This window comes from Lissotriton vulgaris, chromosome 1_1 (assembly GCF_964263255.1).
Source record: "Lissotriton vulgaris chromosome 1_1, aLisVul1.2, whole genome shotgun sequence".
Taxonomy (NCBI): Eukaryota; Metazoa; Chordata; class Amphibia; order Caudata; family Salamandridae; genus Lissotriton; species Lissotriton vulgaris.
In genome coordinates, this window is record NC_141685.1 from 2,090,812,755 (window position 1) to 2,090,839,555 (window position 26,801).

At 42.9% G+C, this 26,801-nt stretch overlaps 1 protein-coding gene across 1 annotated transcript in view; it reads left to right on the top strand.

Moving 5' to 3' along the window:
- VWF (von Willebrand factor) overlaps positions 1-26,801 on the top strand; it is a 1,126,314-nt gene that overhangs the window by 756,603 nt on the left and 342,910 nt on the right. The window contains exon 37 of the mRNA XM_086921215.1: positions 436-780. Coding sequence (XP_086777341.1) covers positions 436-780 — 345 coding nt within the window. The remainder of the gene's footprint in view (positions 1-435; positions 781-26,801) is intronic.

Genomic DNA, 26,801 nt, shown 5'->3' on the forward strand with positions numbered 1-26,801 from the left:
GCATTATCTTGGGAGGCTCCCAGGTTTCATCATGAAGTCCACAGGCAGGTATAGGTGTTTAGAAATGATGAAGAGTCACGTGATTTTTAAGAAAGGGTCATCACAGAACGAGAAAGGATGTCCTACTACTGCTGTGTGCAAACATTTGCACACAGCTTGTAATCTGGCCCTTGATATGTAAACAAATAAGGACATATATTTTTTTGCTGTGAGCTTTTTTTTCAAAGTCATTTCTATTTCTTTATTAGAGAATAGTGACTTCAATCGTGTATGATATGGATGTAGATGCAAATGTAGATTATACTAAATTGTTTGAAGGACACAGATTGTGTAATGACTACATATGCCCTAAGATACAAGTAATGTACAACTCTTGCATTAAGATGACTCTAATAGCTGTTGTACTTGTTTTCTTTCCATTTCTTACCATTCCAGGAGTATGTGATCAAGTGCCCTCCAATGACTTCATGCTAAATGATGGTTCAGTTACAAAAGACAGCAGCAGATTCATCACAGCATGGACAAAGGAAGACCCCATGGGCAGAAAGTGTGAAACCGTGCAAGATGATGGATGCACTAAACCCATCAGTAGTAGTTGCAAAATACTTCTTTCACCAATTTTTCAGGACTGTCACAAAATAATTCCACCAAGTACCTACTTTGCACTTTGTGAGGAAACCAGCTGTCACGGGCAGGATGTGTGTGAAATCGTAGCTGCCTACAGCCACATTTGCAGAATAAATGGAATTTGCGTTGATTGGCGAACACAGCAGTTCTGTGGTAAGTCTTTCAAATTGTTGAATAGAATATGTACATAGAATGGGTTTCATGAATAAATATAAATGGTAATATTAATATTAATAATGCAAATAATAATGCATATTATTATATAGTAATAATAGTTTCTTAGGAAAATCAGCATATATAGTGCACTAGCGCACATGTTCAATTTTCGAAAAAGTAATTTTTGATCATGTCATGTTCTTCAGAAAGTTCTGGTGACACCATCCCTCGAGATATCCTATTGAGAGGCCTGCCAAAGCTGTGTTTGGGTGATGCTTTGTGGAGTTCAGTTGTCCGAGCAAATAGAACCAACAACCAACACCATTCTCTGTCCTATAGTGAATCCTGCTTGTAAAAAGTTCACAACTCACAATAGATTCTCCACATGAGGCGTGTGTGTCACGTGACAAGCGTCAAACCCCTTCCCATTTCTATTGACTCCCATTGAAAATGGTGAAGACAATAATTGCTAAACATGTTAAATGTGGTGGGGTGGCTGTTAGTCGTATTACATGTATTGCAACCTTCATCAGGGTTCGCATGCAATGCACTATGTACTTGCCTAATCTAAACCAAAGCAGCACGTGCAGACGCCAGCTTCATGCAAGCAGATTCTCATGCACCACATGGTACTTTCAAGTTGTCTCTCTTTGCATCTGAAAAATAAGTACAAAGGCTTCTGAATGTTCATGTTGAATCTCAGGAAAACTGAGTTAGTGCAAACTGATCTGAAACAAATTCCAACTTTCAGGTTACATTCTGTTTTGTAGAAGCTAGATGACTGAGGTCATGCATCAACGCAGTAATGTTTGTTATAGATCAATAGGTTAGTTGAGAAGGTTTAAAATACAGTGATGTATGCTTCAGTGTAAGAGTTCCTTTTGGCTGGGTGATGAAGCAAGCAGAAGAATCCCTTTAAACACCCCTCGGGTTATCGAGAGTGGCAGTTGGAGCACTTAAATGGAAGAAAACAATGCAGCAGCATGAGGAAACACTGCACACCACGCCTCTCATTTACTGTTTCAGTCAGAGTTTCCAAATTTCAACATCCAAAGAAGAATGCCAACCATCTCTCTCAAACCACCCTCATTTCAAAAATACAACTCCTAGTGGACATGTGGACATGTGCCAATACATCCAGGCAACTCCCGTTTCTCGGTTTCTTGCAAAGCATCACCCTCCTTTAGGCATTATACCATTCAGAAATAGCACAATCTAGAGTCATGATATAAAAGAACATTCTCATGCGAGAGCAAGCTTTATAAACAGCAGTTCAAATAAAAGTGGTCTAAGAGAAGTCTGAAATGTGCCAGCCCAATATTCCTTAACAACCTACCTATACATATTACCTGTTACACCAGGTGTGGCTGTCAGACAATCTTCATTTTTTCAAATACCTTTTTGTTCAGTTGTTGATTTAGGACCTGTGCAATTTTCTACTGGGTTTCCTACAAAGAAAAAGTCAAATAATAGTTTTCCTCTCTGTTAGCCTGAAACTAGACAGCAGTCTGTTCATCAGTGACACACCACGTGGAGTATTAACTAGAAGCTTACAAATGTACCAGTTCACATCAGCTTTTACCACTGTCTCCATACTACAATGCAAGTAAGGCAGCAAATAAATAAGCTACCTGGGTATTCGGATGATCTGTGCTTACAGACCTGTACTTGTAGCACTCAGTGACTCTACTGATAATTAGGAAGAGATATTATTTTCATGGAAAATGACCTTGAATAGGTTAGGTACTGTTAGATCTGGGGGTCTCTAGTTGGCAATGGTATTCACCTTTGTCCAAATAGGGACCCTTACATCTAAATCAGGAGAAGGGGATTACACTCCCTAATAACCCCAGCTCATCTCGTTTGTAGCTTGTCACAAGCAGACAGGCTTATCTCAGAGGCAGTGCGTTAAGCATTTGTGAATATACACAGTAATACAGTGAAAACACTACAGATGGACACAACACTGGGTTTATAAAAATAAGTATTCTTTATATAGATTGCTTTAAAGATGATTAAAGTTGCTTAGTTCAAGTTTATGGTAAATGCGACAAAGTTCTCAACAAAGTACCTGGATGCATAACGCAAAGTAAACAAAAGGCTCGCAAAAGGGAAGATGCGTTGGTTCCGTGATCCGGGGGAGATGATGCGTTGTGCCTCAATGCTTGCGCAGAGTCGGGGATGTGTCATTATTCTTACCGGTGCGGAGGTGATGCGTAGATTCTCGGCCTGTGGGCCCATTGCAGTGCGCAAGATGGCGCCTTGATGCGATGCGATGATCTGGTTGCGATGCGAGAAGATGGCGCCCTTGATGCAGCGATGCGAGGACGATGCGTAGACGCCCTGGCAGCCTTGCGACGACTCTGTACTTTCCAGCTGCGACAGGCCCTACGACACGCTTGTTCGGTGATGCAATGGCGACTCTCTCGATGGCATCACGCTTCTGCGGTGATGCGACAGCAGGCAGCTTTGATGAACACACGCTTCCAGGGAGATGCGGCGAAGGCTCGCTTCTCCTGCGATGCGACGATATCAGCTGCGGCAGCGACACGCTTCCTCTCGATGCGTCGCGCTTCCAGCTCCCAGCGACACACAAATGTCTGGAGTTGAGAATTCCCAGAAAGATAATTCAGAGGGGAGCTGGAGATTACCTTATACTTACAATGCACCTTGCCCTTGGGCCTACCATAGGGGTGTCTAATATGAAGCAAAGGGAAGGTTTAGAGACTGGCAAGTGGGTGCACTTGGCCAAGTCGACATGGCAGTACTAGACTGCACACAGACCTTGCAATGGCAGGCCTGAGACACACTTTACAAGCTGCTTCTGTGGGTGGCACAACCAGTGCTGCAAACCCAACAGTAGCATTTGATTTACAAGCCCTGGGCACACATGGTGCACTGTACTCTAGGGGCTGACAGGAAAATCAGGAATCACCAATTAGTGCATTAATTTAACATAGGGAGCACTTGCACTGTGGCACTGAATAGCAGTGGCACAGTGCCCAAAGCATATAACCAGCAAAAACCTATCAAAACAGAGGAGGCAATCTGTCAAAATGGAAGGGAGACTCATGCCAATGATGCCAGGTCTAATAAGTACGCTATAGATAAAGGCACTCTGTAACCTTTACCATATTCACACAAGCTGGTTAGCACAAGTCTCTTGGTTATGTAGGCCCGCCCTCTATCAAACCAAGTTTTTAGAGAGCGAGGACTGCCGATGGTGAAGCATGACACCAGGTGGTGTGTGAGGACAGTCCTTCACATTTTGTGAGATGCAAGCACTTTCACTTAGTATCTACTAAGTTTCAGTCATTGTAACTTGGAGCAGCTTCTTTTGTGTATTCATGCTAGGTTGGAGGCCGGTTTGCTCTGAGTGCCCTGTGCTCTAGTTCCATCCCCTAGGTCTTCCTAGAGTTAGTGTGTTGCATAGAAACAGATATGCCTTTGACCATGTAGAGCTCTGCTACCTTTTGTTTAGGTTCACGCTATAGAAAAGCATATAGATATATGCATACATAAATACATATGTAGACACACAGATACACTCACACAAACAGACAAACAGACACACATTGGAAGTAGAATGTGCCTACTTGAAAAGCAGCAGCAGCACCACATAAGTGAGAACAGATGTTTTGATCAGAGGAGATGACAATTCAAGTCCAGTAATGTCAAGGGAGTTTAATACCTAGTTCCCAAGGATGTGCACTGGGAAGCCCAACAATATTAAGATTCTGAAAAAGATACAATCTAGAAGCTACAGTACAGTTGCCTGTGTTTATTTTGCACATTTAACACCAATACTGCTGTAGGAGCTGCACTGGATCAAATAAATTACTCTTTTTCCTTTTGTAAAATCATACAATGTTGACAGTTTCCTGGGCATGAACTCTGATCTTTTCTCACTTGGAGCATTTTCCACCTTTGTCAATGGCTTCCCTGCCCTTCAGCACCCCACCATCAACAAACCTGTCTTTGGATTCAGCCTGCTGCCTTGCCCGTCTGAGGCCTGTACCTTCTCAGACATTCTGAATGTAACTCTTTGACATGTATCAACCTGCTCTTCATATCTGAACAGCTCTCAATCGTGGTCAAGCTTAAACCTTACATTTGTCCCTCTCTAGTGTGACCAGTTGCTCGTGGTTGACTCTTTCCACTTTTTGGCATTACTTTTTTTATATTTTTAGAATTTGGAGTGGGATTTTTCTTATGTTGTGGTTTTGACTTTTCAACTTCTTTTGGTACTTCTAAATACTTTTCACATTTTCCTAAGTTTCAGCCTGACCGCTCTGTGCCTTCATAGGTCAAACTGTCATAACTATTAGCAGTAATTTAGTAATTCTGTGCTTAACTATCTTATTTAAGTTTCTGTAACTATTTATCTGTGGCGAATGTCAGACGTTACCATGCATTTCTTTACCATGTATGCATTTACCACATGGACTTTACAATGCATTGACCTTTACACTGTGTTCTAATACCACACATGATTTTACCAGAGAGTTGAGTGGTGCTGTCTGATATTATTTATATATATATTTGTTGAGTGGTGCTGTCTGATATTATTTATGTATATATTTCTTTCTTTTTGTGTATATTTTTATTTATTTGGGTGTAAATCCCTCAATCCCCGTCCAATGTATTTAAGTTCCAAGAAGGAAAAGTTCAGAGTTCACCCCTCCGAACCCATCAACATTGATCGGATGGGATGACATTGAAGACGATGAAGATTTCTACTTTAGGATTTAGTCTCTTTTCTGGAAGTCGGATACCTTCAGCGGTGCAATACTGCAGGCTGTAACCCAATATAGTTGGGGTCATCAAATGGTGGTCGGCATCAAGCCCACTGAATCAGCATTGCTGCTGCAGAGAAGAATGTAGCAGCAGCTGCAGTTAAGTCAGGCCCACCTGTGAGACACCAACATTCGCTCTGCAGCAGTGCTTAATTTGTAAAATATTAAGTCCAGGTGCTCCATTTTTTTTAGGAGGCCATACCCATTTCCCCCAGCTCCACCCACTTACTCTATTGGCTCCACCCACATCCTCAACAGGCATTGCTGAAAGCCAGGTGTAATACCTGATCTAAATTCCAAGAAGGGAGATATCCTCAAGTAAGTTTCTGGTAGGCGGTTCCCGCCACCCAAGAAAATGTTGAAAAGAAGGAAAGCAAAAGGGCATTCAAAGCACAATTTTGGAAAAAAAATTCTAAAATAACTAATGCAACTTCTGCAACATAACACAGTGGTTACGGTTGACTTAACCAGTAACAATTTATTTCTACACAAACAAACCCTTTTTTAGTAAAATTAGGATAGTCAAAGACTGGTCAAAAACATAACTCTAACCTGTACCATGCTCTTCGCATCTAGCGCTTTGATGGTAGTAGTTCATAGCTCACTGTGCTAGATCATAATTGCAACATATGAATTGCACAATAACAAAAGGATCTCTGTGGCAAAAGCAGCATCCCACTGAGCTATGCACATGAAATGCTGGTCTGTGCTCTTCACGGTACACACTCTTTGCAGCAGGCATATTAACCCTTTGCCCTACCCTAGATGAGTCAAAACTGTCACTAGACAAAACTCTGAACTCTCTCCGGCACTGGCAGGTACATTAATTACCAGAGTTATCGTGGCAGATTTATTGTTGCCTGAAAACTGTTGGATATACAAAGAACTCCTCAGTGTTTTCAAACTAATTTGCTGCAACAAAAGTGCCCCCTACCCCACCCTTCCAGCTTTTCAGCACAGCTTCATCTGCCTTGATGTAGATCATTTATTAAGATCAGATGGAAGTATGTGCTAAAGGGAGGTGGCACAGTCTTTACATTAAGGACAAGTAGCTCACTATGTGCAGCAAAGAGTAGTTTGCCACCATTTGGTGTCGTGGAAAAGAAGCACAATGTGTGCACTAAGCACAGCTGATACCATCTCTGCATTTGAGGAAGGTGGGTGGCCTCTGTGTTAAGGGCAGGTGGCACAAGCCTTTTTCCTATGGCTCCTCTGATAACACTCCCTGTCCCAAGGTGCCTCGCACGCCATAGTCCTCTGTAACCACAAGGTTCTCTGACCCCTCACTTATCCACAGACCCAGACTTCTCTAATAACCTGCACCCCCACTCCCTGACAATGCAGCCCCAGAGACCCAGTTATTCAGATACGGTTTACTTACAATTTTTGAAACAGTAGGTGCCAAGTCTCAAAGTTTTACTTAGAATAGACTGGCCAGTGCTACTGACTGTCGACGTACAGAATGCCAAAGCAACAAGGGCTGGACTAGCCTATAGGGCAATTAGGTAGTAACCAATGGGTTGGTCTGACAGTGACAGGTCAAGTGTGTGGGCCTTTTTCTGGCTGTTTCTGACAGTGTTTGTTTTCTACTGGGGGGGGGGGGGGGGTTCATATTGATTTCCTTAGCAATTAAGCAAACATTATCTGCAGCAAGCTCAAATCCTTGCCAACTGAAATAGCTTGAAAATTACTTGTATAACTTTTTTTACAAGCTCAAAGACTGAAGTTGAAGGCTGCATACTCTTGAATACACCTCATGCCTTTTTAATCCACCCCCAAAACTCTCCCTGCCACTTTATATCACTCCTGCAGGTTCCTTTTCAGCCCTTCTTTTTTTCTTTGTCAGAGTTTTTCTGTCTTATTCCGTTTTTATCTATCACTAAATCTTTCAATTTCCATGCAGGCCAGTCCAACTCTGGTGGGCCTAGTTTTCAAGGTAATACCATTTTGAAGTCCACTAATAAATAAAAATGAAAATTGTGAAATTTTGCTTTATGCAGATTAAATGTTACCAGGGCAGCCGACACTCTTGAGGCCTCAGTCACTAAGATATCCGTGCGCCCAAGGTCAGCTGAGGTGTCAGGTGCCTGGCTGTCAAGTGTAAACCAACCTTTCAATCGCAGAACAAAGAGATCACCATTACTCCGTGACTGCTGGTGCACCTTCTATATCTGCACACGTGTAAATGCATGTAACATGTGTAATGCCTACATTCGAGGATTCAGGATCCAGGTGTTTTCTTGCGTGAGTAGGCAGTGCTTTCACCATCCAAGTGCAGACAGGAGGGAGTGCTGGGCACATTAGGAACAAAATGAGCGCCCGGCTCTTCAATTCAACCTCAAGAGTGGGGGCGAGCAGCTTGTGCCCGACTGCCGTCAGAGAAACATTTCATGCCATCCTTCCAGGGCAGAGGTGATGCGCGAGGGGAGATTTAAAACAAAGGGAGGACCAAAAAAATAATACACATAATGTGCAAAAGAACTTGGGGTCTATCTCGTGTGAAATTCAAAGTGCATATATGGTGAGTTCTCCCCTACTGCACAATGATACAACCTGCAACTTAGCGACATTCATTTCTTACCTGCCTCGCAGTTCACACACTGCTAGCATCATGTTTCAAAATCACTACTTACTGGAACTGCCGCCTTTCAGTTTTATGTAGTCCAAGGCCTGCTGTGCACCAAGCTGCTTGCTTCTTGCAGGATGCCCGTGGTCCCTGCAAGGGACCCCATAGGAGGGCAGGCCCTGTAGTATCGCTGAGGGCAGCCGGGCAGCACACCCTTGGGGTCGGCACGAGCGAGCTGCTGGAGAGGGGGCGGCGGGTATTTAGGGGTGGTCCCTCCTCCCACGCGCTCTCTTTGCTGCTGCCCCTCACCCGAATAATGCCTCTTCTATGTGGCTTTCAGAGATAATGTGACTGGCTGCACCGGCCTGTGAGGAAGTTTCCAATTTCCATGCTGGCCAACCTGCAGCGTCGTTTAGGTTTGCCAATTTTTAAAGAATAATTTTTGCATAGCAATTTGAAAGAGTTTGTCTTTAATTCACTGCTTATGTCTGCCTTGGTGAATAGTGCTTGTTAATTTTCGTCCTTCATGGTTAACTGAGTGAGATAATTTGGGATCTCATACGGTAAACATGTTTCTTCTAAAGTAATATCTTTTGGTGCAAAAACCCTCACACTCCATGCCTTTGGACGCTTGGTCCTGTTATCTGGATCAATAAAGTGTCACTGCTGAACCTTCTCTGTAAATGAAGGGCCAGATGTTTGAATTACTTGTCACAAAACCTGGCGTGAATTTGTGTACAGGATTTTGCTGCAAGTAAAGAATTTAATAAACCAACAAATGTACTAAAAGGGCAGTGTAAAAAGTGAGTACAGCTCAAAACATAATACGAGGCCAGTACATGGGCTTTCTTCTTTTATTTACAGAGAATAAAAGCCCACACGGAGGAGTAACAGCAAGGATGACAAGTGCTGTCTCTACAGCTGGCAATCATCCCAATCACCAGTAGTCCTCTCAATTATAACACTCATACATTATAAAACCTATTGAAGAACACTGAGCATGTTACCTAACCCTAAGCAAGTAACACATAGTTAATAAATACATTAATAAATCTGGTACAGCATGTCCCTCCTTTTAGTTATTTAACAGGACAAACATGCTCATGGGAAAATTATATGCTGCAAAACAAACTTAAGTGGTATAAAATAAATTCATTAAACTTTTCAAGTACTTTGACAACCCTTTGAAGTATTTCAAAACAGGTCTCCACCTGGCGAAGCTAGTCCATAATACTACCTCGCACCACCTTATCAGAAATTGTAACATCAGCTGGAAACTGTACAGAAGAAGTATAGTTTTCAGAATAAATAGAATTATTTATATTAATTTCTGGTCCACAATCGTTGACCTGAGGCAGTATTTAAGTGGGGGTTAGTCTGTCTCGAGAAGGAGAGCTTAGACAATATTTTTAGGTAGGGAAGGACGTAGGGGAAAAATAGTTTTGTCCCATAGCTGCTCAACATGGTATAGGCTCTTGGTTAGGGCAATTGCTTCAGCCACCTGGGTCTAACGAGCGCCCCAACGGGGCGACGTGTGAGGCATAATAGGTTAAGTTACCGCAGGGTAGACGAAAGGCTGCTGGCTGTGTGGGCTCATACCAGCCTTTTCGCTTAAGGGGGACACATACCCGCAGGACTAAAAAGTGGTAATCCTGGTGTAAAGGGATGGGGTGCCGAGGGAGTCAGACTAGTCTGCTGGCACTAGCGAGAGTGGGATCCTCGAGACCTCCAGGACAGGTTGCAGGCATGCACCAGAATTGGGTCCATCCAGGACAGACAAACACTCCAGGCCCTATCCAAGACACGGGCAGTAGCTGGCTGCCAGATATTTAGTGGGGCAGGGTGCTAGACTCTGAGGGGAACATGGGGTCAGAGCATACCTTGGCCTTAATGATGGATGTAGGAGTGTTTGGCAACACCGGTACTCAGGAATGGCCAATCTTGGCTTCGCCAGGACAGGGATACCCATTCTCACCATCTGGAGCAGGTAGAGGAGAGAAAGGTTAGAGCCACAGTCGGGGGAGTCCGGGCCAAGCATCCTCTCGCTGGAGCCCCCGGGGGGGATTTTAGATTCATAGGGGCCCGTAGAGCAAGAGGTGACTGCTGGAAGCAATGAGGGGGGACCTAAGTACATTGAGCAGTGAACTGGGATCGTGTGGCCTCTGGTGGTCAGAGATGACACCTACACCCATATGGCACGGGGCTAGATCCCAGGAAGCGTGGTAAGTATCCTGCAAGCGCGTAAACGCAGCCATGCGAAATTCACGGAGATGCGGGGGCAGGGATTCATAAGGCACGGCCTGCTGCAAGCGAAATCCGTCGAATGCTGCGAAACAGACGGGGTGCACTGGTCCAAGGTAGGCATGGCGATATTCTTGCTAGACGTGGGGGAAGCTCTTGAGGCAGCGGGTTGCAAATAGATGAGATTCGGGGAGTTAATTGGTGGGGGCTCTGGGTGGAGCGGAGGCCACACCCACGGCTGTGGAGGAGTTACAGGGCGATCCCAAAACAGGAAAGGCGCGGGAACAGGACCTGAAGCCTCCATTGCAAAGCGCACCGTGCATAAGTCATACATGCTTCAAGGGGTCCTTCTTGGGAACTTGGAGTACGACGGCGCCCCGTTAGTCCTTAGGGCGGTTGTAAACCTGAGCAACCGGGGGCTTGCCATATAGTGCTCCGCCCGGCTGGGTAAGGTGTGAGTCACTCTCCCTTGTTCAGAGGGCGGAGTTGGTGGACGATAGGTTCACCGGTGGGAGGAGTAGATCCTCCCAGGTACAATACCGGGCTATGGCCGCTGGTGTTTCTTTGGCTAAACATCAGGTGCCCTGCAACGAGGGGTTGCGGGGCGGACGGAATCGCCTGTAAGATAACCCACCTTTTATTTGTATATCAAATAAACCTGCGGCTCTTTTTTCCAAATAACACTGTGTCTGTATATTATTGTGTGAATGTTGTGGGGTGCTGTGGGCGGCAGCATACCAATAGAGGTAACATGTGTCGTCGACAGAAAAGCGTTGCGGCTGCGCAGTATGCTAAGGTGGGCCGTAGTGAAAGCACTGGTTCCATTGGTCGATCAGGACACACACCTGACGATTCCCAAGTAGGGATGGAGCGGGTTTCTACTATATTTGTAAGCGCTCATCATTGATTGATTGGAGCGAGTGACCTGAAACTTAGGATGAGGCAGGGACAAAATTAGTTTCTGGTACTGCGTGTGTGCTTTACAAGGCAGGTGCAGGATCCAATTTGAAAAGTTTTACCCACACAATCATGTGTGATATCGGCTGTTCACGGGGGAGACCCGTGTGAACTTAGTGAACAGCCAATATTGCATGTAGACCCGGCCCCGAAAATGAAGTGTTGGTGCTTGCACCGGCACACATTAAGCACTGCTCTGCAGTTTCATCTTGGTTTTCCGTTACTTCACCAGGCAAAAATCCTTGAATTTTTTTTTCTGTGTTTAGGTTTGGGCAGGAAGGATACACTTTGACACCAGCTAAGGATTCCAGGACCTCAGGAACAGCAGTTTGGGGTCAAGGCTCCCTCCACATAAGTTACCAGCAGGGTCCAGGGCAGGTCCAATTGAAACTGGTCAGCGAGCTCCTTCAGGAAAGTGGGCTTCTTGCAGCTTTTGAGTCCCTGTAGCGTAACAGCGGCTCAGCTAACTGACCTTAGGAATCCACTTCTTTGTCCTGGATACAAGTGGGAACAAATCCAGCCTCTGAGGTTCTCAGCACAGATCACAACAGCAGCTACAGTCCCTCTTCTGCCTTCCACATGTCCAGAGGTGTTCTGAAGACGGTGCCCACTTTTATGCCTGTCACTAGCCTGTGGGCGGGAGTAACTCCTGTACCCTCTGTGACCAAAAGGGGAAAAGGTTCCCAGGGTCAACGCTACCCACTTTTGCAGCAGTTACTGTATGCCCTATTGCAAACATCCTCATAGTTTCCCTCTTTACCTACACTAAGAGAGCAGAACATTTCCTCTCTCGTGCAGTGCTTCTGTGCCCACCCCAGTGGTGTGGCAAGGAAATGAATAAACCTTCCTTTGTTCTCACTCAAAACCAGTTCTAGTGACAGCGCTATACCACTGGGATTGTTGCCTTGCTGACTAGGCAGACACAAGGGAGGCAGGCCCAGGTGGGAGCTACAAGTGTCAGTACCAGGGTTGGCATCCTTTGATGATATGGATGTGCATACAACCCCCAAGCCATTCTGTCAGTGAAAGGCCAACTTCTCCACACACACAATCCTTTTGTCGCAGCTCTGGGAGCCAATTCACACCTAATCAAGGAGCTATTCAGCTCTTGGTTGACATGAGCTGAGGCAAAAGGGCTGCTAGAGGGTTTAGGCAGACTAAAGGTACATTTTTAAAAATACCTTTTGCGAAATATGTGTTACAAATCTGACTAAATAATTTTAAAAGTCCAAGAAGTGACTTTTTATCTGTTTACGAGGAAATATTACTTGAAAAATATCAACTCATATTGCTTTCCAATGGAACAGCTAACCTGCTACAGCCAAAATTGCTTTTTAGGACTTTTCATTGAAAGGACATATTTGACATTAAACTTATACATGTTCTGCTGTTGAATGGCATGCACCTTGCATTATGGGCATTTAGGGCTAACTTGGTGGGGAGCTTATTAATCTTTACAAGGCAGGTTTAAGCCTCTCATAGGGGGTAATTTTGAAAGGTCGAACTTGCAGTTTGAACCTGTACAGCCAGGCTACTGTTAGCAGGCCTGCAGTTATGTTTTGCATTGTCACTTTTGTGGTGGCGCAATATGTACTGCAGTCCACTAGTGAAATTTAACTTACAGCCCTGGGTACACTTGCTACCATGTTCAATATCAATTAGCAGTAGAGCCACATTTAACATGTTTTTGGAGTCAGAAAACATGCACTGGGGCTTGGTTAGCAGAGGTCCAATGCACAGAGTCCGAAAACCACCAGCATGAGTCAAAAATAAATGAGGGTGACTATGCCAAAGAGCCATTTCCTTGAGTCTTCATTCAGTCAGTGCTCCAACACTGGAACTTTGCTTTTGTTTCTAGAGCTTCATATGGTCAAGCACGTAGTTACACCTCCCATTTAGTGAAAGATCCAAGAGCTCTATTGGATTTTGCAGGGGATGTCAGTCCTCATCTTTTTGAGTTTGAAAACGTTGAGAGAGCCTGGGAATTTTTAGTGGCCACAGAAAACTTAGACCTTGTTAACATGGGAATGGAAATCAGGAAACAAACTAATAATAATAATATTTGTCTCCACCCAGTTTCAGGAAGTGGAGACATGTAAGTTCACACTTTGTAGTAAATTTACAGTCAGAAATGGTGAATAGCCAGAAGTAGTACATTTACAACAAAGTGTAGGAGTATGTTTGCACATGTAGATTTTCACATGTGTAAATTTACCTTGGTGAACAGGCCCCTATGGATTATCATTTTCACTGAGGGTAGAAAATATATCTATTTATATATATTTCACTTTTCTTCAATATCGGGATAATTCATACCAAAATGACGGAAACGGACCCAAAGTAAGTGCTCAAATTATTTTATATATATATATATCCAAAGCATCACATGCTCCTTCAGCAGCGCAGAATGGGCCATGCCAGCAATACTTAAAAAGAAAGTTCTTTTTAATTCAAGACCAACAGGCATTACACGTTTCAAGTCTAACGACTCTTAATCATATGCCACGCTGTTACATTGTTACATCAGTGGGTTCGTTGGCTTTTAAAACGTAACTTGACATTGAAAAAGGACAAATGTCTGTTCTTCTAATCTTCATTTAAGAGGGCAGTCAGTTGTTTGTTTAAGTTCGTAGGTTATGCAAATGTTACCCATGCAGCGAGGGTGAGTACAATTTCATACTTCAGGTTTCTACATTCAAACCCCAAATGGTTCTGTAATACATGTGTTCCCTCGTTGCAAAATTCAATCGTTTTTATACAGAAAATTACATGGACTGCAACTCCCAAGGTGCTCCATAACTGCCCTTTACCTTCTTTTATTGGTTTTTAATGTTGATTTTGGCAAGACTCTACTTGCTTCGCTGTTTTCTGAGTGCAAAAACTTGCTTCAAAAGGATAATCCATTACTCAGTCACAGTATTCACCAGGAAGGTCCCGCTACCACTGAGTCCTTTTACAGATTGTAGTCCGCCTTTTGAAGGTGATTATTTCAAGCATGAAGTGCGTAGGGAAAATCCACTCGCAAATCCTGGCTGTTAGAAAGTTTGTTCCCCAAGTTGAGGCGGGCCACTCAACGTGGCCCTTCCATCGTAACTTCGTTCCTGCACAATATCCCAGCCGGAGGGCATTCCTTTCAAAGAAGCTCCGAGCTTCAAAACACCATCCTGACAAGTAGGAGTGCCGCTCCTCACGGATTGGGGCCCGATTTCAGGTATATATATATATATATATAAAAATGTAAATGTTCGTATGTTCAAAATCGCAAATCTCCGAAAGTTCTTCACCGATTGCTATGAAATTTTGACACAACATTGGATTCGAATAGGGACGTGCTTTTATATACACAACATTGTATTCCAATACGCATGTGTCGAATACGTGCGTGTTTTTAATTGAAAGCCCGCACAGACACATCAAAATGTCAATGTTCGTTTGTTCAAAATATTAAATCTCCGAAAGTTCTTCACAGATTGATTTGAAATTTTAAATCAATGTTGGATTCGATTAAGCGTGTGTTTATATATACACAACATGGGATTAGAATACGCGCGTGTTCAATACGCGCGTGTTTTTAATCGAAATGCCGAACAGACCCTATCGTTTTGTTTGCTGCGCAAAAACTACAAGGGACGCATAGAAAAAATAGTCTACATATATTTGGATGGACAGTTGGTGTCAGGATGGAAGACTGGGAAGTGGGTGGAGGGAGGGGGGAGGAGTTGGTTCACTTTGCAACAATAAGAAAGGACGCATAGAGACAATAGTTTACATATATTAGGATGGACAGTTGGAGACAGGATGGCAGACCGGGAAGTGGGTGGAGGGAGGTTGGAGGAGTTGGTTCACTTTGCAACATTGTTGCATGTTTATATATACACAACGTTGGATTCAAATAAGCGCGTGTCCAATATGTGCGTGTTTTTAATCGAAAGGCCCAACAGAACCTATCGATTTCGTTGCTGCGCAACAACTACAAGGGACGCATAGAGACAATAGTCTACATATATTAGGATGGACAGTTGGTGTCAGGATGGCAGACCGGGAAGTGGGTGGAGGGAGCGGGGAGGAGTTGGTTCACTTTGCAACATTAGCGCATGTTTATTTATACAGAACCTGACAATAGTCACAAAAACATATTGTGTGCCCACAAGCATTGTGAAATTAAACATATTAGAAACCTGTGCTTACTCTTTTCTTTCTCTTCCATCTAACCAGACTGAGCCACAGCAACGTGTGGCAGGGTACAACTAGTACATATATATATATATTATTTATATTTTTCAATATGTGTTTCATGGGTTACATTACAGTGAAAGGAGGTCTGTCACTCTGTCACAAGGATGATGTCATAAGTGATGTCATGAGTGATGTCACTGACCATGTCATGAGTGATGTAATATGTGAAGTCATCAGCAGTGCATTACACGCGCAAGTTATAGTGAGTCCAACTAACTATAACGTGGAATTTCAATGGTTTTATGTCAGTAAAATTTCCAGCTAACTATAACTGATGTGAAACCTATGTTTTTTTTAGTGAATTTAATAGGTTTTTTAAATGCTAATTCCTAACTATAACTGGTGTGAAACCTATGGTTTTTTCAGTGAATATATATGTATATATATATATATATATATATATAGTGAATATATATGTCACGTCTTTATATACCAGTATTAATCACCAAGACGGACTAAGAGCCATAGAATTCTACATAGGACTACGACCCATAATCATGGCTGACCATAACCGCATGTTACTTTCAATGATTTCATTTTGTCTACACCACAACTTTTTTATGTTTAACAATAGATATTACCAGCAGGTCAGGGGTGTGGCCATGGGGGCCTGTTTCTCTCCCAGTTATGCCTGTCTCCACATGGGCTACTGGGAGAGACAGGTTCTCCATGGCACGCACGCTGACATTTCCAGACAATCTATTGTTAGGTGGTATCGTTATATAGACGATGTGTTCCTAGTCTGGAAGGGCACTCGCCAGGAGGCTGAGCACTTTGTTGACTGCATCAATAAGAATGATTACAACTTGCACTTCACCTCTACCATCAGCAGGGATCAGGTGCATTTCTTTGACATGACAGTCACACCAGGAGCAACAAATCTAGAAACGAGGTTGTATCGTAAGGAGACACCTAGAAATACGATTCTCCACGCCAGCAGCCATCACCCTGCTCACCTTATACGCAGCATTCCGTATGGAGAAATGTTGCGTATACGTCGTTTGAGCAGTACAGAAGCCCAGTGTAACCTGGCTCAGCAAGCCAGTAGGTCCAGATTCTTAGCTAGGGGGTATCAGGCTGCAATAGTGGATAAAGCCATATCCAAAGCTAATGCCATTCCACGTAATCATGCCCTTGAGCCTAAGGTCCACAAAAAGTCCATCACTACTTATGATCAACCAGTCAGATTGATTTGGGCCTTTAATAGGCAACATGCAGCGCTGGGGAAAATAGTTTCCAAGCATTGGAATCTAGTGAAATGTGACCCAGTGATAGGGGATAGAATACCCAATACCCCATCCATCACATACAGGCGAGCATATTCCATGCAGAATGCCCTAGTAAAATCTAGCCCAGAAGTCCTGACCAGCAAAAATTGGTTAGGGAAAAGTAAGGGCTTTAGGAAGTGTTCATCCTGCAAGGCCTGTCAGCATGGATTGAATAAAACTGAATATGCTATCCCATTCACCTCTGCGGCACGTAAAATAAAACAACAACTCACGTGTAAGAGTGAATATGTGGTGTATGTGCTGGAGTGTCCGTGTGCCCTGCGTTATGTTGGCAGTACCAAATTGCAGGTGCACAAGAGGATACTCCAGCACATCAGGGCCATCAATACGAGTGATCCAGCATACCCGGTGGCCCGTCACTTTAAGGAACACCATAACAATGACAGCTCCCTGTTGCGCTATTATGCTATTGACTGTGTTGGTCCTCTTAGGAGAGGAGGAGATAGGGATGGGGCCCTGAGAAAGTTAGAAACCAGGTACATAGTGGAAATGGACTGCCGAGCTCCGGGGGGATTGAATTCCACTGAAGATTTTTACACGTGTTTATGACAATATTATACTGTCGTGCACTGTCTTTAGCTTCCCCTGTTGAGCAGTTTGTTGCTTCCGAATAGATAATTTGGGTGTATGTGTCTGTTTTGTCATTGAGATTTCTGTTCTTAACAGTATACAGCTTAGAGGATTGGATGGTTCTTAAGTGGAGTGCAGCCTAGGCTTAGGTTGCACATGGATGTACTAAGAGCTTTTTTCACTTTTAAATGAACTATCCAGTAAGCTCTACAGAGAAAGAGTTGGAGAAAACAATGTCACGGAGTCACAAAAAAACTTGAAAATTACCACATAAAAATAAGTGCACTTGTTAATCTTCTTATCTCTCACCAGTCACATAGGTACATCTGGTTTTAGGTATGGTCCATCCAGGCAAATCATGAGCACAGGGGATGGTCACAGGGCAGAGGCTGCGATGGTTTCCCCTCCCCTCAGGGGGGGTCAACATCTCCTCTGCCCGTGAACTTTCCAGCTCAGTATCATACGTATGTGTAAACAAAATTTGAGCATTAACAATGGGATGCTGCGATCATGGTATTAAGGCCATAACATGAATACTTATGACATTATTCTTGCTTACTATAGATCTCATCCCGCATCAATGATGTTGTGTTTATCTGTATATTTATTTGCAATATACTGTACAGTCATGGTTTTAACATATATATTTATATATTTATGATACATTATTTATGAATTTATTTATATATTTTGTAGATACTAGCCTATGAATTGGGTGTTATACATGACTTTTGTACAGGGTGTATATTGTATATAGTGTATATATTGAGATTGATCCTCATGACGCACATTGCACTTTGCACAACAATATCGGTTTTGACACTTGGATTCATCCAGTGATCTTTTTCTGTTTACACATTTATGTAATTGCATTTGCACTTTACTGTTATAGTATGGACTGTGATAACATGGCGCTAATTCTGGGATTATCCCATGATGTCTGCAAACTTACAGTCTGTTGTCCGTGTCTATGATAAGTGCAACACGTGACCAAAAACCTACCAATCGGAGTGTACTTCCACTGAGCACTAGCACTTTAAAAATTGCCTTTTTCCCAGCGTGCGTCATGTGATCAAGGCCTCTGGGTAGGCCGAAACGTCATGCTGTGTGCCGCTTCCTCGAGGGTACAATAAAGAAAACATTGCTCACTGCACCTGAGGTCTCCTCTCTTCTTCCTGCGCAGCGGTTTCCAGCACTGGGCTCCGGGCGAGAGGCAGCAGGGATTGTTTCATATATATATATATATATATATATATATATATATATATATATATATATATATATATATATATATATATATATATTACCTACTGGCGGTCGCCAGTAGGTAGTTATAGTTAGGATAATTTTCAATGTTAAATCTCAACATTCTATTTTGAATAACTTTGGCGCCGGTTGACGAATCTGCCTGAAATTTTCAGGAAAATGGTCTCATGGCGGTCCGGTCCTTCCCTGAAAGTTTGGGGGGGATTCATCAAGCGGGGGCCGAGATAAAAGGGGGGTCCCAAAACGCGTTTTCCCCATGTTAATTTCCATAGGGCGGTCGATTTCACTTTTAGCCCGAACGGCTGAATGGATTTCCACCAAACTTGGCAAAATTGTAGGGACTGGTAGCCCGATGTGCCTTTGCTATGTCTCAAGATATGTGCTCCAGTGGATTTTGAGTAATTAAGGTTCAAAAAAATATATATATCTATAGCAGCGCTCCGGTAAGCGCACCGGTACGCGCACCGGGCGCGTCACGCGACTTGCGCGGAGAAAGCTGATTGGCTCTGGGGTGTCTGTAAACATTCTAAACAGTCCGGAGCGGCCGCCATCTTGTGTCTCGGTAGGATCGAGACACAAGAGGTGGCCAAAACAAAGGGGGAAATGACCATAAGGGGGCAGAGTAGACCCCCCTTGACCCCCTAGGTTTGATGTGGGGGCCATAAAAGGGCCCCACGGGGCCAAAAAAAAATAAAAAAAATTTTTGATTTTCGCGGGGTGAGCGCCCGGTACGCGCACCGGTAAGCGTACCGGGGAGTGTACCATGGGGAAAAAGAATGACAGTTTTAAAAGTAGCTGATTAGAAAAAAAAATGTTTAGTTGTTTTTTTTATATATACACATACATATATATAAATGCATATGCACATATATATATGCATATATGTCTATATGTGTGCGTGTAGAGAGAGGTAGAGAGGTAGAGGTGTAGAGGTAGAGAGGTAGAGAGGTAGAGAGTAGAGAGTGAGTAATAGAGAGTAGAGAGTGAGTAGTAGAGAGTAGTAGAGAGCAGTAGAGAGAGTAGCAGAGTGAGTAGTAGAGAGTAGTAGAGTGAATAGTAGAGTGAGTAGTAGAGAGTAGTAGAGAGTGAGTAGTAGAGACTGAGTAGTAGAGAGTAGTAGAGAGTAAGTAGTAGAGTGAGTAGTAGAGAGCAGTAGAGAGTGAGTAGTAGAGAGTGGGAGAGAGTAAGTAGTAGAGAGTAGTGGAGAATATTCCAAAGTTTGGCACAGCACCACTTTCACAATGAGTCCAATCAAATCATATCACTTAGAGTACTTATTGAAGCGCTGAATCTTGGTGTATATTCAAATGCTTTTATTTTCCTTAAGTTTATGTACCACAGCCAGCCGAAACGTTTCGTTCGGTACAACAGAACTTCTTCAGGGCGTTCTTATTTCCTTCAAGTTATGTCGGTATCCCGTTGTCATATAACTAGATATTTCTTCCAAATGTTAGACGAGACATAAGTATATTCCTATTCAAAGTGACTAGGTATCAATTTTACCCACACAATTCGGGCAGACTTGAGTAATTTATAGCATCCTCAAAGTCAGTCTTTCAAAAATTCCAAAGTATAGGACATGATAATCCAAATCCAAATGTTTCTCAAGAAAAGTCATTTACAATCGTTCGGAATATCGGTGTTTGGGCAGATATGATCCAGGGACCCCCAGTATGCAAGGGGAATTAGTCCCCCCTCTGCAAAGGCGCCAGTGGCCTGCATTGCAGAGAGGTGTAACAAGGGTGTGGCCTCATTACACTTCTCTGCAATGCAGCTCCCTCGCGCATACTGGAGGCTCCTGGTGGACTAGTTGACCCCAGGGACCCCCAGTATGCAAGGGGAATTAGTTCCCCCTCTGCAAACGCGGCAGTGGGCTGCGTTGCAGAGAGGTGTAACAAGGGGCATAGTCTCATTACACCTCTGCAATGCAGCCCCAGGCGCATACTGGAGGTTCCAGGTGGGCTAATAGGCCCCCAGGGGCCCCCAGTATGCAAGGGGAATTAGTTTCCCCTCTTCAAACATGCACGGGGGCTGCGTTGCAGAGAGGTGTAAAAAGGGTTGTGGCTTCATTACACCTCTCTGCAATGCAGTCCCCTGGCGCATACTGGAGATTCCTGGTGGGCTTTCAGGTCTTATATAGTTAGGAATTAGCATTAAAAAAACCTTTGAAATTCACTGAAAAAACCACAGGTTTCACACCAGTTATAGTTAGGAATTAGCATTTAAAAAACCTTTGAAATTCACTGAAAAAACCATAGGTTTCACACCAGTTATAGTTAGGAATTAGCATTTAAAAAACCTATTAAATTCACTGACAAAACCAGTTATAGTTAGCTGGAAATTTTACTGATATAAAACCAATGAAATTCCACGTTATAGTTAGTTGGACTCACTATAACTTGCGCGTGCAATGCACTGCTGATGACGTCACATATTACATCACTCATGACATGGTCAGTGACATCACTCATGACATCACTGATGACACCATCCTTGTGACATAGTGACAGACCTCCTTTCACTGTAATGTAACCCTTGAAACACATATTCAAAAATAGAAACTGAAATTTAAAAAAAAATGGAGATACCCATATCAGTTACAACAAGCAATTCAGTAATTCCACCATCTATATGCACATCCAGTCATTCACCAACAGTTCTATATAGTCACTCATACATATACTCACTTATCATATGAAGTGATACACCTATACATCCTGTTACACACCGACAGTCATCCAAAAGTTACTCACACACATACTCACACGTGCAAATAAACTATTGAACATCCATTTATTTGAATATAGAGTTATACACACACTTCCACCTTACTTGTATTGAAAATTACACATATTTATTCTCTTAAACAATCACTTATAGAAACACATACTTATTTAAACAGGAACTCTTACAATCTCTTACTCTCACATATACTCACTTATATACATCAATATTCACATATACTAGATTAAAACATATGTAGTTACTGATAAAGACACTAGTGAGACAGTCATTCACTCACTAACAAACACATATACACACTCATCCATCCATACAGTCCTGCACATATGCTGTCTTCAAAACACATACAAACAGCGAGTCAGTCACTCATGCATCTATGTGCTAAGTAATACCCCCACCAAACCATATAGACACTCATACTGATACTAAGAGAAACATCTAATAACCCATATACATACGCATGTAGCTACTTACCGACACATGTAGCCACTTATACACAAAGTGAAACAATAATATATATATTTAAATATTTAAACATTACTCACTAATATTTATTTTTCAGAAAGACACATATTCACTGGATGGTGTCATCAGTGATGTCATGAGTGATGTCACTGACCATGTCATGAGTGATGTAATATGTGACGTCATCAGCAGTGCATTGCACGCGCAAGTTATAGTGAGTCCAACTAACTATAACGTGGAATTTCATTGGTTTTATATCAGTAAAATTTCCAGCTAACTATAACTGGTTTTGTCAGTGAATTTAATAGGTTTTTTAAATGCTAATTCCTAACTATAACTGGTGTGAAACCTATGGTTTTTTCAGTGAATATATATATATATATATATATATATATATATATATATAGATATATATATATATATATATCTATATATCTATATATATATATATATATATATATATATATATATATATATATATAGATAGATATATATATATATATATATATATATATATATATATATATATATATATATATATATATATATATATATATATATATATATATATATATATATATATATATATATGAAACAATCCCTCAACTCGACAACTGGCGCCAAAAGTAACAGGCAAAACAAAAATTATTCTTCCTATAGAAACGTTAGTCCTAACTATAACTAACTACTGGCTATCGCCAGTAGGTTATCTATATATATATATATATATATATATATCTATATATATATATATATATATATATATATATAGATATATATATATATATATATATATATATATATATATATCTATATATATATATATATATATATATATATATATAGATATATATATATATATATATATATATAGATAACCTACTGGCGATAGCCAGTAGTTAGTTATAGTTAGGACTAACGTTTCTATAGGAAGAATAATTTTTGTTTTGCCTGTTACTTTTGGCGCCAGTTGTCGAATATTCATGAAATTTCAAAACATATACTTTAGTCTGATCAGTTGCTGCCTTGAAAGTTTCAGGGTAATTCTTGTATGCTGAGATCTGATTAGCTGTCAACACTTCAACCAGGAAGTGATGGAAGCCATTTTGGGACTCAGACTCATCTGTGTTCCAAGAAATAAGGCCAACAAAATTGTTGGTCCTGGAGATCTCATCCCCAGGTCCTTGCCTTAAAAGAAAGGAGGAGGTGGCCCGCCATCCTGGGTCAGGTTCAGCCCTGGGGCCCCATCCCCTGGGCCCGGCCGTGGATAGAAAAGGGACTGTGGCTGCCTTCTAGACAGCCACAACACAGGACACTCAACTGCATCTGCATTCATCTGCATTGTGATGGGTCTTCCTGGGCAGGGAGTAATGGGATGGGTGGGCATTTACACTTCAATAGGTAGTGGCCTGTCCTCGCACAAAGGGCTGATTACCCCCTCCTAATATTTGGCAGACAAGGCTAGGTTTGAAGGGATCATTGTGCATTTCAGAGGGCTTCTTTAAAGTCAACCCCTACATTAAATGCACTTTACTGATCCCCTCTAATCAGACACTTTTGGACCTGTAACCAGACATCACTGGGACAATGCCAGGAGCACTGCTGTGCCACAAGATGGGACCGCCACTCTGCTAACTGCTCTGCTGTGTTGGCCTGCTGCTTGCTGAGCTGCAGGAGGGACTGCCACTTCTCTACCTACCTTGCTGTGCTGGCCTGCTGCCTGCTACCTCTGCGCTATGCTGACCTAAAGCACTCTTCAAGTGCTTGTTGGCTTGCCCCCTGTTTTTGAAGTCTCAAGGCCATCAAATAATTCGCTTTCCCCCTCACTACCATGGGACTCTGCCATCCTGAGTCAGGCAGCTACATTAGCAAACTGTGCTTGATCGCCAACTTCTGCTGTGGTCTGATGAGCACTTGGCCAGCAGAGAGATCGGGTGCCTATATGCTCTGTTTGAAGCCTCTGCATGTCCTGCTTCAATTGAGAATCATGAGTCCAGCAGCCCCACTGGGACTCGAGCTGGCCGAACCTGATCTCCCCTTTGTGCTGTGGTGTATTGAGCACTTGGTTGGGAGAGAGATCAGGTGACTTTTTGCTCTACTAGTAGCCTGTGTGCCTTGCTTCAGAGGTCGACGACGCAGCACAAGGGAAGCCACCATGCCATTGCCGAGTAACGCCGTTTCCTGCTTCCTCTGATGCCTACGCAACGTTGCAATTACATCAGACTCAGCACGGCCTCGTAACCGAGACTGCCACTTCGAGAATCCCAACGTCGGTGGCCCACCTTGCTCCGTTCAAACCGACCAGAGCAGGTACTGTGTTTTATCAGACCCAGGTGGTCCCTGCAGCTCCCCACTCTCCCTCCTATAGGCAGATGGGACTGCCTTAGCAGTCAAGGGCTTGACACTTGGTTACCCGTTGGGGATTTTTTTTTACAACTCAGCTACAGCTGGATTCTAAGCGAGCTTCTCCCTTGAGATTGAGGCAGTACAAACCGGCCGGGTTTACCGGAGATAACCTATTGAACATGAGTGCTCTATTGACACTCGAGAACTATTGAGCACTGTGATTTCTTATACTTTTAACCGTGCATATGTTGAAATGTATATCGTTTCATTTTATTGTTTTTTTCTGCTTTTGTTTATAAAACAGAAAACTATTTTTATAAACCTGTGGGGAGTCTTTTTGTGGTTAATTAATTGTGTTAGCATGTGTGCGTTGCACAAATACTTCACACATTGCCTCTTTTGATTAGCCATCCTGCTCTGGAACAAGCTACCACAGGGTGAGCACATATTATCTCAATTGTGTATCTAGCTTACTCTGACTAGACTGGTGAGGTCTGGCCGGTTTCCTGCATTCCTCGGCTAACTAGAAATCTCATTTCTAACATGGGTTATCAGCGCTGAGGATAGGACTTGTGTTTGTGCAATAACAAATAGTAACTCATTGTTCACTATACTGAGACAATTTTTTTGTCAATTTTCCCTGTTTGCTTTAGTAATTTTTCCAGCTATGTTATGTTATGTTATGTTATGTTATGTTATGTTATGTTATAGTTATTTTTATAGCGCGCAGCTGCCCCAGCAAAGGGGCATCCCGGCGCTTTGACTGGCAGAAGGAAAATGCCCAGACCTAACAAACCAAACATTACAGAAAGTCCAACAGAACTCTTACACACTGGGAGGGAAAAGGAATGCTATACCAGGACCCAAACTGGAGAGGTAGTGCCTGCACCTGCAGCAAGTGATTTTGAGCTGGCTAAAATAGAGTCCTAGAATGGGACCCAATTTCAGGGTTCCTGTAATGGGTTTCAGATTTCTAACTAGAGACTCACCAGGAAGGGCGAGTTCCAGGAAGCTCTGAGAGCCTGTGCGGAGGTCCAGGTGGCAGAATCTGACAACCCAAGGAAGGGGTAACAAGAAATCATAGAGGAAGAGATAAACTGAGTGTAGATTCCAATGAGAAATTGCTACTTTTGGGGAGGGGACCAATGACCTGCAGGAAGCAATTGTAATTCCTCCAGCCAGAAGCAGTGTCTCCTCCAGAAACATGTCCCTAGAGGAGTTGATGGACACGAGCGAAGGAAGGAAACTGAGACTAGGACTTGTTAAGTTGGAGCAATAGCAGAAACTTGCTTTGGCTGAGAAAAAAGCACACTCTAAAAGAAAAGAGACCAGACATGGAGGAAAGGAAGATGCCCCATGAGCTAAGTCTCAGAGAGTTGGTCATAAGAGTCCTACAAGTGGAGTCCAGCAACAGCAATGGCGGCAGCATGCCTGCAGTGTCTTCACGAGTCAAAGTAGAGAGTACCCAGGGATTTGGTGCCTAGTGATGTGATGGGGGTTGAGTGGACAAGTAGTTTGCTGCCTATGAGGTGGCTTTAAAAGTGCACAAGGTCCCAGAGGAGTTCTGGGGTGGTAGTTTTTGAAGATACATGCCCACAGTGGGGAGGGGCCCCCTTCTTACACTAGCGGTGGAGCAACAGACATGTTACACTGTAATGAAGACCATTTTGACCAGTAAGTTTGGACTGACACCTGAGGCATACAGACAATGGTTCAGGACCAGACAGAAGCTATCCCCAAAGAGCTGGGTTGATTGCTTAGTCTATGCTGGTAAGGTACTGAAGGGCTGGGTGACGGGCAACAAAGTAAATGATTATGAAGGACCGTATCATTTATTTTTTAAGGAGCACATGCTTGATATTTGTTTTACAGAACTGCACCAACACCTAATAGATAGTTAGCTTTCTGGCCCTAGGAAGCTTGCTGAGGAAGCTGACATCTGGGCCATCTCCAGAGTGTCCAAGAAAGCATCTGATGGGGGGGGGGGACTCCAGAAAGGGTGGCCAGGGTTCCTCCCAGAAGAAGGAGGAGGGAGGTAAAAAGACTGAGTTCTAAAGGTTGCCAAAACGGTACTGAGCGGGAATATCGTCGTAAAAATATCGACTAACCTAAATATCGCCGCAAAAATATCTACAGGAAGAAATATCGATGACAAAAATATAGTTTGACCAGAATATCGACAGACAGGTAAGTAATATCGATTACATTAATATAGTTGTAATAAATATCGTTTACAAAAACATAGTATACAAAAATATTGTTTTTTAATTAATTATAAGTAATGTAGTGTTTTTAATGAGTATTTGTTGTCAAAGTAGTATTTTTTGTAGTATTTTATTAGTTAATAATGTATTTTAGAGGGGGGCGGAGCTAGCCGGCGTCCATGTAAGACGCGCGAGCGCGGAGCTCCTCGCCGATAACCCGCCAAACTCCTGCAAACTTATCCTAAACTACCCTGCCGGCGTTCAAAACAGTGGCGGACCTCAGCACAAAGCCCCGGCAGGACGGCGACCCCTTTGTCCGGCGGAGAACGGTGGCGGTGAG